Below are 24,806 nucleotides of genomic sequence, written 5' to 3'. Positions count from 1 at the left end.
CATATGTATATATATATATATATATAAATACACATGTGTATTTATATGTATATATCCATTATAGCTCTTTCCATTCAAATACCTTGTCATATACCATATACCTTTTAACCTTTGTAACTTTTTTAATATGTACATTAATTATTTTATTAGATATTGTAAGTATGAGTGTAACAATTTATTTGTATGTATGTAGTGTTTAATGCATTGCATGTATTTAGTGTTTACGCAAGGTCTGCAGTCACGCTAACCTGACAAGCACAAGTTAGGTTTGCTTTTCTTAGGTGCAAAAGAAAGTTCTTACACAATTTAAATAAAACTATTATTGGCTATTGACTTAATATGTGAATAAGACTTACAATGTTAATAAGGGTGCGTGACTTTTATATAAATTAATAATTATCTTGTTTTACTTTGTGTAGGATTGCACAGTTTATGAAACCGAAAATAAAATTCTTCATGTGGTAAGTACACAATTTTTTTCTTCCTCCTAAAAGAAAGTAAAATACCTGGTTTAGTTACAAAGGAGACTTTTGCTACCACAAAACAAAAGACCTGGCTCATTGTATTAAAGGGACACTGTACTCAAAATATCATCTTTTGTCATCTATATGAAAAAGAAACATTTTAAATATTTTGACATTTTCTTTGTCTGAAAAATGTTAAAGGGATACTAACCCCAAATTTTTTCTTTCATGATTCAGACAGAGCATGAGATTTTAAGCAACTTTCTAATTTACTCCTATCATCAATTTTTCTTTGTTCTCATGCTATCTTGATTTGAAAAAGCAGTACTGTAAGCTTTAGAGCCACCTCATTTTTTTGTTCAGCACCTGGGTAGCACTTGCTGATTTGTGGTTAAATGTAGCAAACCAATTAGCAAGCGCTACCCAGGTGCTGAACTAAAAATGGGCCGGCTCCTAACCTTTCATTACTGCTTTTTCAAATCAAGATAACATGAGAACAAAGAAAAATTGATAATAGGAGTAAATTATAAAGTTGCTTAAAATTGCATGCTCTATCTGAATCATGAAAGAAAAAAATTGGGGTTAGTATCCCTTTAAGTAAAGCTGTTTTAATGTATGTTTAGTCTAAAATACCATTATTAGTTGTGCACTTACTACACCTGCTCGTTAGTGGATAGGTACATCATACTGATGCTTAATGAGTATGAGAAGAAAGTACCTATCATCTATTAAGAGGAAGTACCTATCAGCCAATGAGCATTATCAGGAAGTACCTATGAGCCAATGAGAATTAGTAGGAAGTGCATTTTCAGCCATGTGGATTATTAAGAAGGGCAAAACGTTATTAGTTAATATTTAAATTTTAAAAAACTTTTTTATCCACTTTTTTCATGAAAAAAAAAACATATTTAGATGGTGCTCTTTTATATGCATGACATAATACTGTAACTTTAAAGGGCCATGAAACACAGTTTTTTTTTCATGATTCAGAAAGAGAATGCAATTTTAAACATCTTTTTAATTTACTTATATTATCTCATTTGTTTTATTCTCTTGATATTCTTTGCTGAAAAGCATATCTAGATATGCTCAGTAGCTGCTGATTGGTTGCTGCACATAGAAGCCTCGTGTGATTGGCTCACCATGTGCATTGCTTTTTCTTCAACTAAGGATATCTAAAAAATGAAGCAAAATGAATAATAGAAGTAAATTGTAATGTTGTTTAAATTTGTATTCTCTTTCTGAATCATGAAAGAAAGATTTTGGGTTTAGTGGCCCTTTAAGCATCCTTTTTTGAGTGACAAACATACCCAAAAATGTATATTTTAAAAGATAGTAAACTTGTGGATTTTGGATATCTTAAAGTAATGTTAATTTTTTTCAATAACATACATTTGTATCATATATATGTTTATATATTTTTTTCTCCAAACTATAATACAGTACTATAGTCCCTCATTTGCGTGTCACATTATGCTAATTGGTGAAAGGACCTGATTATTGTGAGGGAGGGATCTGACTTTCACTACAGATGGTGCTATAGATTTGTAATGTAAAATCTTTAGCAAAGCTAGGTCTCAAAGGGAAATTAAACTGTTTTAATTTTTTTTTTAAAGTATTGTACAAAATGTGCAAAATGAATAAAGGTATTCAGTGACTCGCCTTCAATATTCAATAGATTTTGTTTCCTAGAACAGTCTAGGTTTCCTGTTCATAGTCAGTCATTCAGCTGCAAAACACAACCCGATTGATAGAACCGATCGGTTTACTGTAGCTTGCTCACCCACTGGATAAAGTCGTCAAGCTGGATAAAGCTGTGCCACTTATTTGACTCTTCCAAACCACCACAGTTAGCCATAACTGGGACTCTATTCCAATGCAATTAACCCTAACCAGATGAATTAAGCCAAACCTTAAATATAAATAAAAATACGAGGAGCACAGGTGTAAGTGTATAACAAAAAATGTTTATTTAAACAGGCGCTAATGAGTGAATAAACACACACAAAACGGTTCGTCAATAATGAACCAAAAACAAAAACAAACAATCAGTGTGAGGGGGGGAAAATAACCACCCCGGGGTTAAGACTGAACAGAGAAAAATCTGCTATATTTACAGACTGCAAGTGAACAGGTATACGCGTTTCAGCAGATTGCCTTACTCATTACCTGATTAAAACAACGGTGTGTGCTCCTTAAAAAGAGAAGCAGTCCACTCCCATTAGCTAGAAGGGACCCACCCTTTTACTATAGGCACCAATAGGAATAAGTTTCAAAAATAGTGCACAGAAATTTCTACTAAACTCACGGTAAGGATATTAACTCCCAATGCACAAATGATACATAAACTTAAACATCAAAGGTAAAGATATCAACTTTAGCTACAACCAAAATATATATAAATGAAATGTTAATAATATTGATGTCACTACTACATGTTGCAATTTATAACAGTCATGCTATTGCTTGAATTTCTTGAAAATTGCTCAGATCCTCGCTTTCCTGCAGCTCAAAATAGGACTTCTGTATTCTTACATTCTGAAACATAACATGATAATACAATAAAGTAAATAAAACATGCTATAAAAATAGTTATTTCAACATTATAAGCAAAATAGATAAATGAGTGAAGTACTATACATAACCAAAGTGTACATGCACTATATAAATTATGAGTAAACATGTATGAACATGTACACTAATTGAATCTACGTATGTGAACTGACTTCTGCATTGACTCCCCGTATTTCACAGGGCTGTCAGTCCCTCACTAGATGCAAATGGAGTATAAAAATATAGGATACACTAACCATATGCTAAGTCCCTACTGAGTCTACAATTGGGCCACTAGTATTTGATACCTAAAACTACTAGTTAGATATTGTCTGAGGTAAATGACTATTAATGATATCAGTGGGTAGAATAGCATATAAGATTGAGGAAACACAAAAATATTATTACATTATGTACACAGAGGGTTACTGGTCCAAATAATTGGGACTATATATATTATATTTTCAGAAGAGTAATCTGACCTCAAGGGTCCAATGAATAGGGAAACAATTGGTGGCTAGGTAGTGTAACTACAGGGTCATAGGTGATTACTACAGGACCACGTTCATAAGTATTAGCCCCATCAGTATAATCACATGACCAATGGACATTATGTTTAATCCTGGGCTAACATAAAGGTGGAGGATACAGGGAAAGGAAACCCAGGCTAGAGGAGAGAGGTAGCTCTTCACAAAATGGAAGAGCAAAGGGTCACCAAAAATTAATCAAATCATATTCAGAGTTGAGACCCTCTGGGACCCTTGTCCTCAATTTAAAAATCCAGAATACCTCTCTCTCCCCCAGCCTGCGGTTCCTATCCTGTCCCCCCTTAACTGGGGGAACTCTCTCTATGATGGTCCAAGAGAAGGATGTTATATCCTTAGAATGTACGCCTGAAAAATGCTGTATAAGTGGTGTGGTAAGTATCCCAGCCCTGATATCAGCTAGGTGTTCCTTAATTCGGACCCTAGCCTCTCTGGTGGTGAGACCCACATACTGAAGAGAACAAATCCTACAGCTGATTACATACACCACGTAAGTAGATCTACAGTTCAGACATGAATCAATTTCAAATACCTGGCCTGTTATCAGTGAGCTGAACTGTCTTCCGGTTGCCACCTTTTCGCAGGCCACACAAGTACGATGGTGGCAACGAAAAGTACCTTTACAACTCAACCATGAGGAGATTTGCTGACCTGGCTTTCTCAGCCTGGTAGGTGCTATCATGTTACCTATAGATTTGTTCTTTTTATAGGAAACTCTCAGACCTCTCTCTACCACCTCCTGCAATTTATCATCTGCAGATAACATGCCAAAATTCTTTCTTAATATTTGACAAATGTCATCATATTGTTTGGAATATTCCGTAAGAAAAGTAATTTTGTCATCTTTCATGCTTTGTAAGTTAGAACCTCTTTTTCTGGTCCTAGAGGTTTCAAGTAATCTTTCCCTGGGTATGCTTTTGACAACATTCCTGGCCCTCGAGATAACTGAGCTCTTGTAGCCTCTTTCCTTGAGCCTTCTTTCCAGGTCATCCGCCTGTTTACTATAGACTGCTGCATCGCTGCAGTTCCTTTTCAGGCGGATGAACTGTCCTTTCGCAACCCCTTTGAACACCCCCTGTGGATGACAACTCTCTGCGTGTAGAAGGGAGTTGCCTGAGATAGGCTTGCGATAGGTTTCTGATGCTATAACCTGTCCATGTTTGCCTGTCAATGACACATCAAGAAAATTGATGGTTTCACTCTGTACTTCATGGGTAAAGTAAATGCCCATTTCCTCATCATCCAGACTATCCAAAAAGGTCTGCAAGTCAAGTCTATTGCCCCCCCATATAAATAGGAGATCATCTATAAAACGGCCGTACCAGATGATACCTTCTTTGAGGGGATTCCTGTCTCCAAAGACATGGGACAGCTCCCACCAACCCATGTACAGGTTGGCATAGGAGGGGGCAAACTTCGCCCCCATAGCTGTCCCACGCTTCTGGAGAAAGAAATCCCCTTCAAATTCAAAATAATTGTGGCTCAGTAGGAAGTGGGTGACTTCCACTACATAGTCCACAAAGGGTGAATCCGATCCTAACCAGTGCTCCCTCTAAGGACAGTTTTGTGTGCAGCCCAGCAGTGAAACAGTTAACAAGAGAACCATACCTTGCCATCTGCATTGTGCAGTGTTTGCTAATTGCAGGTTGTGGTTACCTAATTAACTGTTTCACTGCTGGGCCGCACACAAAACTGGCCTTAGAGGGAACACTGGTCCTAACTGCCTTTCCATAAAGAAACGTATGGCCTCCAATCCCCTCTCGTGTTGAATGGAGGTGTACAATGACTTAACATCAGCAGTTACCCATACAAAATTCTCTCCCCACTCCACACACGAGAGGAGATTGAGAACATGCTTAGTGTCCGAAAGGAAGCTCCACAGGGAACTCACCAACGGCTGCAGTACCTGGTCAAGCCACTCTGACAGGTGCTCCAAGAGGGAACCAATGCCACTGACAATTGGCCTCCCCTGCACATTGTCAACAGACTTGTGGACCTTGGGCAGATGATTAAATGTTGGTATAGCTGGGTTAGACACCATCAGGTAATCCCGTGTGTTATCATCTATGTAGCCCAGTTCCACACCATCATCCACAAGGGAGGCCAACTGCCGCCGATACAACCTTGTAGGATCACCTGCCAGAGTGGCATAATCATCAGGATTGTCCAACTGTCTATGTGCCTCTTCCCTAAAGCTATCTGCATTGAGCACCACTATAGTGCCACCCTTATCGGCAGCCCTCACTACAATGTTATCATTACTAGCCAAGCTGTCTAGAGCCCTCTTGTGGTGGATAGAGATGTTACATCTCCGACCTCTCTCTGAACTATAATACAGCTTGGTGAGATCTTGCTCCACTCTCTGCTGAAATTTCTCTAGAATTGTACCTCTATTTTGTAAAGGGTAGAAGGATGATTTGCACTTGAAGGACGGAATTGATACCGTCCCTCCAACAGTTTGATCACCCCCTCCCCCTAGTATTTCTAGGGTTCTGATGTCACAATACTCTTGGAAATCAAGCCCCCCCCCCCACCCCCTGAGCCCCTTACTTCAGTGGGCCTATTCACGGGAATGGAAGCGTGGCTCTCATGCTCTCCACCCTGTTGGGAATGGTAGAACTTTTTTAGCGTGAGTCTTCGAATTAGCTTGTTAACATCAAGTAATGTTCTAAACAAGTTAAATTCCGCAGAAGGTGTAAATGACAGTCCCAGACTGTACCTCCTGCTCATTTTTACTTAACACATGGTTGGAAAGGTTCAGAACATTCTGTAGTTGCCCCTTCATCGTCCCCTTCTCTGGGGGTACCTCCTTTGGTTATTGAACTGTGTGTTTGACTCCAGTTTTTCTCCTCCCCCCCCGTCTGGTGATCTTTGGGGGACCCGAAAAACCTGTTCCAGTTGGGCATTCTCTGTCTCCCTGGTATCTCTTGAGGAAGCCCCTGCACATCCTGATTCTTCTCTGTAGTGTGAATGTGATTGGGCTGCCTGGGTCTTCAATATGGGAGGTGGGAGTGATATTACTGTCGTGCTCTCCTTAGGTCTTGTCACCTGTTCTCTGGGTGGTAATTCTTCCCCACCTGATCCAGAGCCCTCGTCGTATGACTCCCCCACACTCTCATAGAAGTTGACCCTTCTTCCTCTATTTCGTCTTTGCTTGTTCCTTCCCCTCTGTTGGTTGGGAAAATACGTATTTTTGTTTTGATCCTTCTTTAGCATATATCTGTCCCTCTTATTCCAGACATATACCCGATTTAGGTCATAGTCAGATTGGTCTCGCAGATATTTATTATGTTTCACTTCAAGTAGTAAGGTCTTAGCTTCTGCTACAATTTGTTGTAATGTAGTGTCAAATTTGATGTAGCTTGTCTCCTTTATTGCGTGCCCACAGTCAAATTGGCCCGTTTGCAGGCGCGCAATAATTTTGCGCTCCACTTGTAATCTAGCCCATAGTGAAATATATGCACCTGGTGTACTACTGTGCCTGTTAGATTAGGATATGGCTGGTGACAAAAGGATATATACACAAGCAGCTCCTTATAGCTTTTACTGACATATCCTTAACAGGAAAGGCACAGGAGCAGGCCAGGTGCAAATTTTGACAATGTGTTTAACCGCTTAATAAAGGTTAAACATATAGGACTCAATAGTCTAATGCTCTGCACTCTATTGACTTGAACTAGTAAGTCTGATCAGTACTCTGATGTCCCTCAAAGAATTTGATAAAGGCACATTTTATCTTCTGCATATTGCATGGTCTAAGGAGATTTGCATTATGATACTTAAAGGGAAAGTCTACAATTGTTACTGTTTTAAAAGATAGATAATCCCTTTATTACCCATTCCCCAGTTTTGCATAACCAACACAGTTATATTAATATACCTTTTACTTCTGTGATTACCTTGTATCTAAGTATCTTCTGACAGCCCCCTGATCCATGACTTTTTATGTATTATCTATTGACTTGCATTTTGGCAAATTAGTGCTGTGTTGTGCTGACTCTTAAATTACTCCATGGGCATGAACACAATGTTATCTATATGGCTCACATGAACTAGCAGTCTCCTGTTGTGAAAAGCAAATAAAAAAGCATGTGATAAGAGGCAGTCTGTAGTGACTTAGAAATAGGCAGAAATTTATAACTGTTATAAAGTATATTAATATAACAATGTTGGTTGTGCAAAGCTGGGGAATGGGTAGTAAAGGCATTATCTATATTTTTAAACAATAACAATTTTAGCATTGACTGTCCCTTTAAGCAAATATTTTAACCAGTTTTTTTCTGCAGAATGCAAATGATATAAGCCTTTTCTAAAATGCATTTAACATATAACTCTCATTTGAAATTGTAACAGTTATATTTGTCGAGACGTATTGGGCAAATTGCCACTCCTACCTCTTTGTAATGCTGGTGTGATTATTGTTTACTGTCAATAAATCAATGGTATGGACAAATCTTCATTTTTAGTTCTTATGCAGTTACAGCAAACACTGTATGCCTAAGGGGAATAGCAAATGTTTGGTTTAGCTACTTTTTGCAAAGCAAATACCTAATATATGATAACTGTGACAGGCAAATATGATAGCTGTCAAATTGGAGTGATTGATCCGTAGATGGAAAATAAATCTCTGTAGGCTTTTGTTTACATCTTCGGATGTTCTTGGTATTATTATTATGTACAATTTAGCAACAGATTTAACCCATCAACTGCTAGTAAATAACACAATTGTGCCTATTAAAAATCAAGTCAACCTGACAATTTGCATCAAAACTAGCCTCAAAATCAAGAGGCGGTATTCAAAATTCAGGTTATATCATAGCCTTGGTGCATGTATAACCTAGATTTTATTTAGGATACAAAGATGAGTATTTTGCTCTTTGCTACTCTATGCAGCTTTTTACAGTAAATAAAACATTGATCAGAACAAGTAAACATACAGAAAAGCAGCACACAATAAGTGACCAATGAGAGGGCACTGAGAGTTGTTGCTGAGGAGAGTAGACATTTGGAACATCCATAATGAGTCATGACTATAAACTTACCAAGCAGCTTCCAAACATCCTCTTTCTTGTGTGATGCAAAGGTGAAGGAATTGGAGAATATTTGGGAAGAAAAAACCCTAAACAAAACATGAGAACAAGGAAAGAAAGTCCAGAAGAAAAGAACATTCAGAACAAAGGAGAAAATGATCCTGAGTGAAGGTCCGAAGGATACTTGAGGAAAACATCTATTCCTAAGCTTGAGGATCTTGGTAATTGGGGTGGTGAAGAAAGATCAACTTAGAGTTGTGGATCTGAAGAACATCTACTGTTGGATGCTGAAGAAATTAAAATAATATTAATGGTATATATATATATATATATATATATATATATATATATATATATATATATATATATATATATATATATATATATATATATATACAAAGAGAAGTGCACTCACAGGAACGAACAACTGGCTCAATAACATTGTTAGCCTGTTCTATGGCGATTTACCACCTGGGTGCAACTTTTTAGCCCAGTAATGCTTTTCACAGAGTAGAACTTTCCTGTAGTATATCAGTCTGATCCCGCCTATTACGGTCAGTCCAGCGCCGAAATACCAGGCAATTCCTCTCTGAACAAGGAACACAGCAACCCCAGACGATCGTTTCGGCCTTCATTGGGCCTCGTCAGTGAGGTGTAGCTATATTCCTCTAAGCACACTGAGCAAGGAGTCCACGTCTGGTTGCCCCTTTTTCCCATAGGGAGACTAAATACATACAAAGAGAAGTGCACTCACAGGAACGAACAACTGGCTCAATAACATTGTTAGCCTGTTCTATGGCGATTTACCACCTGGGTGCAACTTTTTAGCCCAGTAATGCTTTTCACAGAGTAGAACTTTCCTGTAGTATATCAGTCTGATCCCGCCTATTACGGTCAGTCCAGCGCCGAAATACCAGGCAATTCCTCTCTGAACAAGGAACACAGCAACCCCAGACAATCGTTTCGGCCTTCATTGGGCCTCGTCAGTGAGGTGTAGCTATATTCCTCTAAGCACACTGAGCAAGGAGTCCACGTCTGGTTGCCCCTTTTTCCCATAGGGAGACTAAATACATACAAAGAGAAGTGCACTCACAGGAACGAACAACTGGCTCAATAACATTGTTAGCCTGTTCTATGGCGATTTACCACCTGGGTGCAACTTTTTAGCCCAGTAATGCTTTTCACAGAGTAGAACTTTCCTGTAGTATATCAGTCTGATCCCGCCTATTACGGTCAGTCCAGCGCCGAAATACCAGGCAATTCCTCTCTGAACAAGGAACACAGCAACCCCAGACGATCGTTTCGGCCTTCATTGGGCCTCGTCAGTGAGGTGTAGCTATATTCCTCTAAGCACACTGAGCAAGGAGTCCACGTCTGGTTGCCCCTTTTTCCCATAGGGAGACTAAATACATACAAAGAGAAGTGCACTCACAGGAACGAACAACTGGCTCAATAACATTGTTAGCCTGTTCTATGGCTTAGAGGAATACTGCTACACCTCACTGACGAGGCCCAATGAAGGCCGAAACGATCGTCTGGGGTTGCTTTGTTCCTTGTTCAGAGAGGAATTGCCTGGTATTTCGGCGCTGGACTGACCGTAATAGGCGGGATCAGACTGATATACTACAGGAGAGTTCTACTCTGTGAAAAGCATTGCTGGGCTAAAAGAAGTTGCACCCAGGTGGTAAATCGCCATAGAACAGGCTAACAATGGTATTGAGCTGGTTGTTCGTTCCTGTGAGTGCATTTCTCTCTGTGTGTATTTAGTCTCCCTATGGGAAAAAGGGGAAACCAGACGTGGACTCCTTGCTCAGTGTGCTTAGAGGAATACTGCTACACCTCACTGACGAGGCCCAATGAAGGCCGAAACGATCGTCTGGGGTTGCTTTGTTCCTTGTTCAGAGAGGAATTGCCTGGTATTTCGGCGCTGGACTGACCGTAATAGGCGGGATCAGACTGATATACTACAGGAGAGTTCTACTCTGTGAAAAGCATTGCTGGGCTAAAAGAAGTTGCACCCAGGTGGTAAATCGCCATAGAACAGGCTAACAATGGTATTGAGCTGGTTGTTCGTTCCTGTGAGTGCATTTCTCTCTGTGTGTATATATATATATATAGGAATATGTGCAACACAAGATGAGGAAGCAAGAAATAAAAAAAATGAATTGGAAAAGATTATTTTGAGTACAGAGAATAATAATATTGTGAGGAGTAAAAACACTTGACCACTTATCTGCACACAGCAGCAAGACGAAAGAGGAGGTTTAGGAGATGCTTGGTCAGTTTATGGTCACTATGGACATTCCTATTGGCTACTCTCCTCAGCAAAAACTTAGTGCCCTCTCATTGGTCACTTTTTGTGTGCTATTTTTTTCTGTATGTTTATGTGTTCTGATCAATGTGATTTATTTAATGTAAAAAGTTGGATAGAGTAGTAAAGAAAGTGTTAGCAAAATACGAGTCTCTGGTACTATAATGTAATCAAGCGGTCCAGCATATATACGCAGCTATTCAGCTACTGAGTGAAATCTTGCAGCAATATATTTCACTCTTTAGCCACCATATTGGCTTGGAATGCTATTCAAAAAGCAAGCGAGAATAAAAAAAATCACTTACATTCTGTTAATTCTTCCCACCTACTTGCTGATCAGCGCCATTCTAAGCAATGAAGTACATAGAGCCAGATAGCAGTGCAGAAACAAAGTATTTGTATATGCATAATGCATCCTTTTATTTTTGGTCTAATTACTAAAATTGTATCTGTTTTGTCTCAAGAGACACAGATGACCCCTTAAGTTAAGTTAATGGGGGAATAAATCCTGAAATTTAGAAATGAATGCTTAAAATAAAAAACCCTGTGAAAGAAAATCTCCAGAAAATAAAAACTCCTAATTTCTTTGCTTGTTTTGTGAAGCGCTGCTTGATAACACTGCTTGTTTTTTTTTTAAGCAGTGCTTGAAAACTTCCTGCAATTTGCATCATGCATAGTTTGTTTTTGAATAGAGAACAATGTGTCCATTGTTGCCAAATTTGAAAAAATATTCAAGGGACACTTTGGAGCAGTGTTTCCCAACTCCAGTCCTCAGGACCCTTAACAGACCAGATATTTTATTCATTATATCTTAAAGGGACAGTACACTGTAAAATTGTTTTTCCATTAATGTATTTTAAATGACTTGTTATACCAACTGCAGAGTATAAAATATTTGAGAAATTCCATTTTCATGCTTATTTGTGTATATGAAGTAGCTGATTTTGTGCTTTGAAACCACAGCCTATTACAAGGGGTTGAACTTAAAGGTGTTATCAGATCTCATTATGTTCTAAGTTTGTGTAAACAGACTTGCTTCCTTATCTTTTTTTTGGCTGGAACACCAAAGCTCAATACATAGAGAGAACAATGGAAAATTATCATTTTAGTACTTAACTATCCTGCATCCCACTGAGAGTGTAATCTCTTCTGCTGGCTGTGTATACTTAGGCTATTCAATAGCCTATACTCCAGTATTAATTTGTTCAGTGTAGGTGGCGATACCACAGGCTAAATCAGCTATTTCAAATGCTGAAATAGTAGTAAAGGAGCTACTTGTAACCAATTGAATACACTCTAGCAGGTTAAAAGGATCATTGGGAATAATTTAAAGGGGAGACATTTTTTGGGTGAACTGTCCCTTTAACTAGAGCACAGGTGAACTGATCAGCTGATGGGTGAGCTGATTATTTCACCTGTGCTCTAGTTAAGATATAATGAATATCTGGCCACTTAAGGGTCCTGAGGAATGGGTTTGGGAAACACTGCTTTGGAGCATAGCCACGTCCATTTATGGATTGCATAGTCCCACCCACTCCAATCCACCTCAAAACAAGAATGTAAAATATCAGTAGTATAATTTAGCCATACTGATTGCTTAAATAGATAGGACAAATGATACTTTCATGATTCAGAAAGAGCATGTGCTTTTTAAATTCACATTTATTATCAAATGTACTTTGTTCTCTTCGGCACCTTTGTTGAAAAGAATATGTACATATCCTCAGCAGCAGCAATGTACTACTGGGAGCTAGCTGTTGATTGGTGGCTACACACATTTGTCTTTTGTCATTGGCTCACCAGATTCAATCCGCTTGCATGGTTTAAACACATAGGGCTAGATTACAAGTGGATCACAAAGTACCGCTCTTGCTAGAATTGTAACTGCATTAGAAGTATACCTTTTGCGCTTGTCAGATTGTACTGGTATTATGAGTTGAAAGTAAAAAGTTATCGCTCCAGCGCTAACCCGCTGAGCGCAAATAGCCGAAGTCAATAAAGAAAAAAGTGCAAAAAATTACGTAACACCCCACTTGCACGCTAACCCGAATCAACATAAGCCCCTATTCTAATAAACCCTAAACCGCCACATAGCCCACCGCAAAGTCTCGACTACACTATTAAACCCTAAACCGCCAGCCCCAATGCAAAATCTTCACTATTAACCCCTAAACCTCCAGCCCCACCACAAAGTAACCCACTAAATTATTAGCCCCTAAACCGCCAGCCCCCAATGCAAAGTATTCATTACACTATTAACCCCTAAACCGCCAGCTCCCCAACGCAAAGTAACCCAATACACTATTAATCCCTAAACCGCCAGCCCCCCAACTCAAAATAACCTACTAACATCTAAACCCCCTAAACTAAAAAGACCTAACTACTTTTAAAAAAAATATAAACTTACCTTAGAAATTTTAGTAAAAATCTAATCTTTTTAAAAAGTTACCCTACCATTACAAAAATAAAAACCCTAACATTGGGGGGCGGAGCCTATAGCTGTTGCGGTAGGACGTATGTCTGGAGAGCTCCCGGTCTTAAATAGCTATTTTGGAGTTAATCCTCAACTTTAATCTAATTTTCCCTTTGGAAAACATTTGCTACATATCCTGGTAGTGTTAAAGAGGAGACTGGAAGCATCTGACATGAAATGAACCTACCTATGTTCCTCAGCTGACTGCATTACGACCAGCCACGAGGTTGAGAGGCCTTACTGGATTGACTAGTAGTGTCGTTAAAGCTGCCGCACACATACCCCCCCAGGTCCCTGGGTTACCAAACCAGTTTTGTAATAACTGGCCAGTTCTTTGATCAATATTTGCTATAACTAGTCTCTTCCCATCATGGCGACTACAACTCATATGGCCCTGTTGGAGGTTGAGGCGCTTCTACACTCGCATTTCAAGAGCATTGCTAAAATGTGTAATACAGAATTTGAGAGCCTAAGGACTGTTGCAAGATCTTTTTCTGCCCCGGCAAGTGAAACTAACAAGGCTAGGGTCTCTGGTGGCAAGATTCAAAAAGAGCTGTGCAACACACTGCAAGAGCCGGTGCAATCGCCATTAAAGTTTGCTGAGGCAACTACCGACTCAGTGCGGGCAAGAGGTGTTATCCCTCTATGCATGGGTGTTGAACAGGCTTTACCTTCTGATCCCCGCAGCCTAAAGAACTATGTAAAGCAGTCACAGGCAGTCAACCCTCCTAGTTCCATAATGGAGCCCAATATAGAAATGAAGCAGATCACTATATTTTGCGGCCGCAGTGGCAGTGACTCGATCGATGAGATACAGCAGCCTAAGGTCCGGGTGGTTATAGAGAGATCGTCACCCTACATGATTGAAGAGGTTGCTATACCTCAGCTATCCCCATATCAGCAGGCTTACCGCAGCGCATCGTTGCTAGTGGAGACTGACAGTTGGCCCCACTGGCTTGGGGGGAGGCACATAGAGGAGGATGGGGGTACAGATCGCAGCCAAGCTGCCCTCAGTCTCACAGAGGTAATAGATAAACAGATGGGCAATGGAATGCTGAGAAATCCCCAGACCATGGGCAGAATAGTGGATCGTGCAAAGCTTTTGGCCGCATTGATGGAGCACCGCAACTTGTGGCCTGTGAGACGGATTGAACCGGAGCCTGGGTCAGTAACTCAATCACTTCTTGTTACAGAGGCCGTACACAATACTCGTTGGGGAAAACCAGCTGCATACTTTTTTTACCCTGGTAGCATTCATTGGGAGGACAGTACCTTTGTGTTTGAGCGAAATGGTGTTGGGTAAGCAGATGAGTCTGGGACAGCTATAACCCTATACCCACTAATGTGAAAATAGCGATCTTGCCACATTGTCAGTATTTCTTGGTTTCTCTTAATACTATTGCGGACTCAACCACTGTACATATTTTGAATGTTTATAGCCTTGTAGGAGTCTGCTTGTGGCAAGTTTATTGTAGTCTGCATGAAGGCTATGTGAATTCTGTATGTTTTACCCTTTACTGTTAGCGGGACTGACTTATACGTCTCAGCAAGTACTCTATTGGATCTATAGCCCACCAAGAGTCTCTATCATATTCCTCTGTGACATCTGTATATACATGGATTTGTTTTGTCCTACATGAGTTACACCTCTACCTAGCTCTCTGACTCATTTCAAAAAGGTATAGCTCTAAGCAGATCATAGTGTGCTTGGTCTGAAACAAGTTCTTGTTATAGAGATTAGGACTTCTAAAAGTTCGGAGTGTTGTTGCTATATTTTGCTTATCAACGTTTATACTGTTAACTGCGATTGTATATTGTATATATTACCTACCACTTGAATTATCTAGGTACAGTTGCCTCATTCAGTATACTAAGAGTTTTCAAACACCAGCCTCTCCACCTTATACATCCAGCAGGGCCCCCTATAGCTATACTCCTCAACCCTGCCTTAGAGATATCTGCTCCCACTAGCCTATGTGTATGATAGGGCTTCTGTTGCCTGCTTTATTTATAGGGTTTAACTAAATTAATGCAGGAAAACAACTTCCATGTATCCAACATAGCCCTCTTTCTGCTGCTATCTCACTAATGCTTCAGTGTGGGTATAAGAATACCAGTTGCCATATATTATCTGTAGCAATATATTTTTTTATTTTTATCATTATTACTCCACAGTGTACAATTGTATTCATGCATGATACTAGTATCTGATGCATATTATTCTCCTATATTTTATGCAAAAAATGTGGTCCTCTTTTGGAGACCCAAGAGTGGTCTCTTCTATTTTCAGCTTACCTACTCTAGCATTATAGATTATACTGTGCTAGGTGGTCCAAAAGTGGCCTCATGTGTAATTATGTAGGTATACAGTTATATCTGGCAAACAATGTTCTTATGTTTCCAACCTCATGTCATACAATATTTTATCATATGTCGACTCTTTTTTAGAAATGCTGTTAGCATTACAATTATTGCTTACATTCCTTTCTCTTTTTTTTATCTATTGTATAATGACATTAAGTGTTTGTATGCCTTGATTTAAACCACAATAAAAAACACTTTAAAAAAAAAAAAAAAAAAAAAACATTACACAAAACAACCCTACCATAACAAAAATAACCCTATTAAAAAAAAAAAAAAACTTCCATTACAACCCCCCTACCATTACAAAAAAAAAAACTACAATTACCAAAAATAACAAACAAATTAACAAAAATAAAAAGAGTTATGCCTATTCTAAAATCCCAACTAAACGACAGAGGGCCTCTTGTATGGCAGTGCCCAGCCCTAAAGTGATCAAGCTCTTTTTCTTAAAAAAACAAAACAACCTACCAGCCTCTTAACCCCCAGCCCCCAACCCACCACAAAAAATAAAAAACTCTAAAAAAAAAACCTAGTGTAAAAAGTGCCCTGAAAGGGGCATTTGGCAGGGTACGAGGAACCAGACAGAGACATAAAATGCTAAATTAATCACACCTTTATTAAAAAAATAACAAACAGGTGGGTGGAGCCAACTGCCAAAGCAACAGAACATGTCTATACAGGGCTCCGGCTGCTTGATCAAATAACATCATTATAAGCAAGTTACGGGCTTTTCACAAACGTTACTATCATTCATTGTACTCTGGCACACTGGGCAAAAGTTACAGGTTACTGAGCAGAATTATTAGATACCACTACGATATAAAGATCTCTTGGCCTGTTGTACACGCTGCATGGAGCGGGCCGCCATTTTAGAGAACGCTCTGTAACTGTTATTAGAGGAACTGGCAATATACTTAATCTCCACCCTAAACTCTTACATGGAAAGACAAATTATATCTGCACTGCAGGGCTTACTATTCTCTTTAGATGCCCACCACCACGCTCTCATTGATGAGCTGAAAGCTGCCATGGACCAAAAACAGAATAAGCCAACAACATGCCTGCTTGGGGAAGAGACTGAGCGCTGTACATCAGACATGCTGCCATGGGGAGCTGACGGGCACCAAGACCTAAAGGAGGTACGAGTTCTAACTACACGGATCCCTGAGACACATATGACGATCTCGACAGATCACTACGAGGGTCAGAACCCCTCGCAGCACAGCTCCATTAAAGCTCAGAATGTAGGGACTAGCGCACAGCTGCTTAGAAGCCGAGCATCGCAGGTCGGTGTAAGTGAAACGGAGTCACATTCTGGTTTGCCTGAATGGCAGTTAGAGCAGCCTAATCTTGTGAAGCTCTCCAGGCTTATGATCTTAGACAAGGATGTGGATCTCCCGGTGAGCAATGCTGATCTGATCGCGACTTGGTGGCATGAGATGCAGTCACTAGCAAAACTGAGAAACAGCGGAAGACCCCAGTATAACATTTTTGACTATACAGCTTAGTGTGATCCAAAGGTAATATGCAGCTCCTGGATTCCACCAACATATGACAATCTTCGTAAACTACCATCACCGTTGTGAGGCAGCATGCCTATCAGCTCACTCACCCTTCCTTGCCACCTACACTTACAGTTACATAGAGGAGTCATCGGTTAACCCTAGAGACGCTGTTAATTCTACAAAACAGGCTATATTGTCACCTATTTACTGTGGATCCAGGCTCTTTCAGTATAGCTCCTATATAGGGTCTGTATTATTTTTTGAATCTGCCTGTTTGTTTTGTAGCTCTACATGTTCTAGTGGCTGTTCACTGACTCAAAGGACATTCCCAGTTCACTCTTAATTATGTGTTCTCTATATCAGACTTTACGTTAGCTCTGTGTTGCTGCACACTTTATGCTCTTCAATCAAACCCTGAGTTGAACGGTTCCAGATATATATGTTCCAGAAATGTGTTCGTTCATTTAATATTATACTAGCTGAGAGTTAGCTTTGGTTGATTAGTCTACAGTTATTATAGAATTATATATGTAAAAGTTATACCAATAGTGATAGCGTTCTAGATATTAATGCCAATTTTACCTGTCCTGTATTTGCCCACAGTAATATATTTTTGCTTGCTCACTACTGTGTACACTTAATGTATATTATAGGTAACAGGGAGACACCTCAGACAGTCAGGTCATGTATATACCGCATATTAGGAGATATCCCATTGTTTTCTCTACGTTTCCCAGAAAAGCTCTGATATTCTATATTTTCGCTTAATCACAAGGGGCTATACTCCTTTAGAATGTTTTTATCTTCTTGGGAAATGCAATGCATAAACTCTGTTGGTTTGTTATATTGTATTCTACTTACTAAGGATGTTATACCTAATTAATCACGCAGAGGGATTCTGCCCCTCAGAATACTCTGAGGCAGTCATTTCTTTTTGAAGCACTACATGTAGGTGGGTTGGAGAGTGAATCTCTATTTATGGTTTTAATCCATTTTACAGCAGGTGTATAGATTGAAACTAGCCCTGAGATTGTATACACTTAATACCTATGCAAGACGTATAGCCCTCACTTTATATAGTTACCATACATACAATTTTCCTATTAACTGCTCCCACAAGCAATAATCTGAGGTTTGCCATAATTTATATGCTTGTTTAATACGCAATGTATGGGTTTACTCTGATAAGAGGAATAATAATTTTTGTCTAGCTAGATCTTAGCTTATACTCTATTAGCCATATAAGACTTATATTGTATCCCATATTGTGTTGAAGGGTTCATCTAGGGCTGTCTGTGGCCGGGACAACAAGAGTGGACCTATTAGACCTCAATTTAGGAATTAGTAGTCTATTTTGTCGTATCTATAACAGTCTTTGAATATGTTTTATGGCTTTAGTCTTAAGGTTCAGTATGTGTCGCTAACATAGATCTCATTAGCTTGAGCACCCTCAATAGGAACATTCAGATATCTATTTAGTCTAGCATGCCCCAGTTCATATCCTATTTAGACAATATTGCTCACATAACATTTCCTAACTTCTCCTATATTATATAGGTACCTCCTCTATAGCTTACCCTATGTAGATATGACTCAGATATGTATCCTCTTTATCTGATGGCCCCATAATATATAATATATGTTATGTCATTCCCTAAGATGCTGATGTATCTATAATGAGCATTGAACCTCCACATCAAGGTGTCAAAACTCATTTCCCCTAACTCTATGGGCATATTCTTCCTCTTTTATCACTACTGCTTTCTATAGTTGTTTGGGGACAAGCATATCTTTTAGTGTTGGGCGTAAATACTCGCACTGACTCCTATGCTCATACTTAAGTATTTGTGTTAGACGATGCATCCCCTCTACTTGACTACACTAGTTATTGACCTGATAGAGTATTTAGGCTAGATAGTGCAGTATGTAGCTTTAACTTCAACAACAAATAGTATTTCCCTGATGGCAGGCACCTACTAATAGACATTCCTACCCCTCTACTCACATTCTCCACCCTCCCTCCATAGATACTCTACTATCTTATTATACATGGCTCCATCCATAGAATGTACTTAATGTTACAACAATATTTGTAATGCTTTGTTATATTTACCGCCGATGGGCGAAGTTTGTACATTATCTCTCTTTGAAACTTCAATAAAAAAACTGTTAGTCCAAAAGCCAAATAGCAAGCCAGAGTCCAAAGCCAGTGCGTTTAGTCAGACGAGGTGTGTCATAAACCAAAGTGAGTAGTCAAACGAAAGTGATTGTGGCCAATGGGTTAATAGATATAGAAGTGCCCAAAGTGAATCTGTATTTTTTTTTGTATCTCTTTGAAGTCCAGTCCCAGCAAATGAAGAGCCTGAAGTCTGCTAATCAAAGACAATTACACATGTTCTAAATTGTGCAATACTATTCACATTCACTATTCCTCACACATTGCATTCTAGTCTACCCGCCCTGGTATTACACATCTCATGGCTCTCCCTTACTGCCTACACATTGCTAAATTTCAGCAAAACAGATGAGCACTCTGCACAGATAAAGGATACTTGAGAAAAAAGCTTACATACAGTATCTAAGAGACTAGTGACAATGAAGTTAAATCATAAGCCACAGCGCCCTCAGTGGTGGGAGTACTGCACTGCATACCATATTAACTAAATATAGACTAACTAGAACAAGGGACATACTTAAAAGGCAGGAGCAGGAAGCCAAAAAACAGGACTGTCCCTTGAAAAAGGGGACAGTAGGCAACTATGTGTGTCATGTATTTGTATAAATAATATACATATCTAGAGTCACATGATAATGCGAATAGAGTTCTAGCGTTGTGTTGTCATATTTATTTTTTTAATCTATGCAATATTTTGTCAGCTGAAATTTCATGGAACTAAAAGAAATATATAATGTTGCCTAAAATGATATCAAATAGAATTTTTAAGCATTTAAAGCAACAACCTATTCTTGCTATTCTTTTGAGTTTTTCTTTAAAAAAAAATAAAAATCTTTTCAGTGTATTAATGTGCGCGGATTCATTCCTAAATACAGTATGTGTAAGCTTCTCTTCCATTGCTCATGTAGAGTATTTCTATAAACAGATACTGTGCTATTCATTGCTTGCATGTAAACAAATATTCTTGTGGAAATAATAATCTTCCTTTCTTTCAAGCTGTGCTTTTCTTCGCATTCTTTAAGTAAAGGCCTTAAGTCTCTCCTGTGAAAGCCCTTCAGGTTGCGCATGCTGTTTTTTTCTTTGCATTTGCAGTGAGCACTTTGAAATGTTCTTTCGTCGCCCACAGGAGCTAATTGTTGCCTTGATATACCGTATATTGCATGTAGCTTTGGTCTTTAACTTAACATGCAATGCAAACAGTTTCTTTATCAATTCATTATACCCTGTCACTAATTGAAGTATACATGTCGTGCTTTAGAGCAATACTTGGAAAAGGAATATAATATTGTAAGACATATTTAACCATTTGCTACAGTCTGTGCGCATTTACATTGAATATTCCATATACAGTATATGCATTCATTTTAGTATATTTGTTGGTGGCATTAGGTATACTATTTTGTTGCACTTAGCAATATAAGTGCGTTGAAAAAGATAATCTGTAGCATATTTAGAATTGCGATTGGCTCCCTCAGATGCTGATGTCAGACCATACTTAACTCCTGAGTGGTGCGTATGTTCCTCCTATGCTTGAACTTGATCGACGAGGAAGAAAGTCAATGTGCAAACATAAGAATCAACAGATGCCTACACAACATTGGTCCCAAGGGTAATGGAGTCTTAAAGGGACAGTTAACATCTTGTAATTACAAGTAATTTCTGTTATGTTGCTATTGAATAGCATACCAGCCAAGTCTAAACGATTTTGAAACAATGTACCATCTTGTTTGCTGCATTTGTTTTTGCTGCCAAACTCCAGCCACAACTTGCCTCATTCAGCTGAAGCTGACAAGGCTATGCAATGTCATGTTGTTAGTATAAAGAGCACTCTTTCTTATCTTTTAAAGCCAATTAAGGATTGGTATGTAGCAGTGTTAGCCTTGATACGTCTGCCTTTTCAGTTCTGAGAATTAGAAAAGCCACACTTTTCAAAGCTTAATTACATGAAAAGGGGCCAAATAAATAATTAAAGTATACTTAACAGTTGTTTTACTATGCATAACTAAACTTTATATATTAAAGAATCAAGGGGTTTACTGTTTGTTTAAGGAATTCTGCATGCTTGACTGAGGGGCCCCAATAATGTCCACAGAACTTTCCACAGTCAGTCATTCTAGTGATATTTCATTACTATAACAATGTAGACGTGAGAAGCCTATTCCTGAAGGATTTGCAGTAGTAATTGTTTTAACTTCTTAGCAATTATTTTCCATTTGATGTGCGAGATTTCATGTATTGGCACTTTATGTAATTCTAGATAGGAATGCTCACTAGCAATACACTGGATAAGATTGCTGAAGCAAAGCTCAATGAATTCAAACAGAATTTTTCCTTTTCACCAAAGTTCCTCAGCAACTTCTCAAGCATATATAAATCTAGCCCAATGTGCCCATCTCAGAGCTATAAAAAAATAATTAAAAAAAGGCTTCCTTATATATTAGAACTAAATTTGCTAAAAGGGAGCCTGGTCTTGTATTTAAAGATCAGTGTAGCAAGGGATTACAGCACTCAATATGTGGTTTGCAAAAAATATATTGCTATTTTAGAGTGTTATCTGGAAGTATACAGGGAGTGCAGAATTATTAGGCAAGTTGTATTTTTGAGGATTAATTTTATTATTGAACAACAACCATGTTCTCAATTAACCCAAAAAACTCATTAATATCAAAGCTGAATATTTTTGGAAGTAGTTTTTAGTTTGTTTTTAGTTATAGCTATTTTAGGGGGATATCTGTGTGTGCATAATTATTAGGCAACTTAACAAAAAACAAATATATACCCATTTCAATTATTTATTTTTACCAGTGAAACCAATATAACATCTCAACATTCACAAATATACATTTCTGACATTCAAAAACAAAACAAAAACAAATCAGTGACCAATATAGCCACCTTTCTTTGCAAGGACACTCAAAAGCCTGCCATCCATGGATTCTGTCAGTGTTTTGATCTGTTCACCATCAACATTGCGTGCAGCAGCAACCACAGCCTCCCAGACACTGTTCAGAGAGGTGTACTGTTTTCCCTCCTTGTAAATCTCACATTTGATGATGGACCACAGGTTCTCAATGGGGTTCATATCAGGTGAACAAGGAGGCCATGTCATTAGATTTTCTTCTTTTATACCCTTTCTTGCCAGCCACGCTGTGGAGTACTTGGACGCGTGTGATGGAGCATTGTCCTGCATGAAAATCATGTTTTTCTTGAAGGATGCAGACTTCTTCCTGTACCACTGCTTGAAGAAGGTGTCTTCCAGAAACTGGCAGTAGGACTGGGAGTTGAGCTTGACTCCATCCTCAACCCGAAAAGGCCCCACAAGCTCATCTTTGATGATACCAGCCCAAACCAGTACTCCACCTCCACCTTGCTGGCGTCTGAGTCGGACTGGAGCTCTCTGCCCTTTACCAATCCAGCCACGGGCCCATCCATCTGGCCCATCAAGACTCACTCTCATTTCATCAGTCCATAAAACCTTAAAAAAATCAGTCTTGAGATATTTCTTGGCCCAGTCTTGACGTTTCAGCTCGTGTGTCTTGTTCAGTGGTGGTCGTCTTTCAGCCTTTCTTACCTTGGCCATGTCTCTGAGTATTGCACACCTTGTGATTTTGGGCACTCCAGTGATGTTGCAGCTCTGAAATATGGCCAAACTGGTGGCAAGTGGCATCTTGGCAGCTGCACGCTTGACTTTTCTCAGTTCATGGGCAGTTATTTTGCGCCTTGGTTTTTCCACACGCTTCTTGCGACCCTGTTGACTATTTTGAATGAAACGCTTGATTGTTGGATGATCACGCTTCAGAAGCTTTGCAATTTTAAGAGTGCTGCATCCCTCTGCAAGATATCTCACTATTTTTGACTTTTCTGAGCCTGTCAAGTCCTTCTTTTGACCCATTTTTCCAAAGGAAAGGAAGTTGCCTAATAATTATGCACACCTTATATAGGGTGTTGATGTCATTAGACCACACCCCTTCTCATTACAGAGATGCACATCACCTAATATGCTTAACTGGTAGTAGGCTTTCGAGCCTATACAGCTTGGAGTAAGACAACATGCATAAAGAGGATGATGTGGTAAAAATACTAATTTGCCTAATAATTCTGCACTCCCTGTAGAGAGCCCACTCCGAGAAATTATTTGCCAAAACAACAGATATTGCAATAATCAACAGTTTCTTTATTAGTAACAAAACAAGAGAAACATATATTTTTGGCAATATATATATATATATATATATATATATATATATATATATATATATATATATATATATATATATATATTCAAGATGCCATGATAATGATAATAAAATTTCTCTAAGCACAAAAGTCTACATAAATAAGAAACATAATACTGATACATATTGCTCAAATGATACATATGGCTCAAAAGATGTATCAATACTTTACTTTTCTTACCACTGCTAGCTCACGTTAATTCCTCTGAGCCTCCTGGCTAGTGGTAGCATGTGGATGGTAAAAAGATGCAGAAAAACATCATAGATCCTCCAAGTTGTATTCAGAAATCCGCTGTGTGTCTCCTTTAACCCCTTAATGACCAGACCATTTTTTTCAATTTTCTTACCCTTAAGGACAAGGGCTATTTTTACATTTCTGCAGTGTTTGTGTTTAGCCGTAATTTCCCTCTTACTCATTTACTGTACCCACACATATTATATAACGTTTTTCTCGCCATTAAATGGACTTTCTAAAGATACCATTACTTTCATCAGATCTTATAATTTACTATAAAAAATTATAAAATATGAGGGAAAAAAATGAAAAAAACACACTTTTTCTAACTTTGACCCCCCAAATCTGTTACACATCTACAAGTACCAAAAAACACCCATGCTAAATAGTTTCTAAATTTTGTCCTGAGTTTAGAAATACCCAATGTTTACATGTTCTTTGCTTTTTTTTTGCAAGTTATAGGGTAATAAGTACAAGTAGCACTTTGCTATTCCCAAACCACTTTTTTTCAAAATTAGCGCTAGTTACATTGGAACCCTGATATCTGTTAGGAATACCTGAATATCCCTTGACATGTATATTTTTTTTCACAATTTTAGGTTTCTCACTGAAATTATTTACAAACAGCTTGTGCAATTATGGCACAAATTGTTGTAAAAGTTTCTCTGGGATCCCCTTTGTTCAAAAATAGCAGACTTATATGGCTTTGGCATTGCTTTTTGGTAATTAGAAGGCCGCTAAATGCTGCTGCGCACCACACGTGAATTATGCCCAGCAGTGAAGGGGTTAATTAGGTAGCTTGTAGGGAGCTTGCAGGGTTAATTTTAGCTTTAGTGTAGAGATCAGCCTCCCACCTGATACATCCCACCCCCTGATCCCTCCCAAACAGCTCTCTTCCCTCCCCCACCCCACAAT

General features: G+C 38.7%; 1 protein-coding gene across 1 annotated transcript in view; it reads left to right on the top strand.

Annotated features, from left to right (window-relative positions):
• The window catches only part of LOC128660873 (connector enhancer of kinase suppressor of ras 2-like), a 957,001-nt gene that overhangs the window by 287,078 nt on the left and 645,117 nt on the right, over nucleotides 1–24,806 (top strand). The window contains exon 5 of the mRNA XM_053714957.1: nucleotides 420–461. Within this exon, the coding sequence (XP_053570932.1) occupies nucleotides 420–461 (42 nt within the window). The remainder of the gene's footprint in view (nucleotides 1–419; nucleotides 462–24,806) is intronic.

Source organism: Bombina bombina, chromosome 1 (assembly GCF_027579735.1).
Source record: "Bombina bombina isolate aBomBom1 chromosome 1, aBomBom1.pri, whole genome shotgun sequence".
In the NCBI taxonomy this organism is placed as follows: domain Eukaryota; kingdom Metazoa; phylum Chordata; class Amphibia; order Anura; family Bombinatoridae; genus Bombina; species Bombina bombina.
This window is presented reverse-complemented; position numbering and strand designations above follow the sequence as displayed.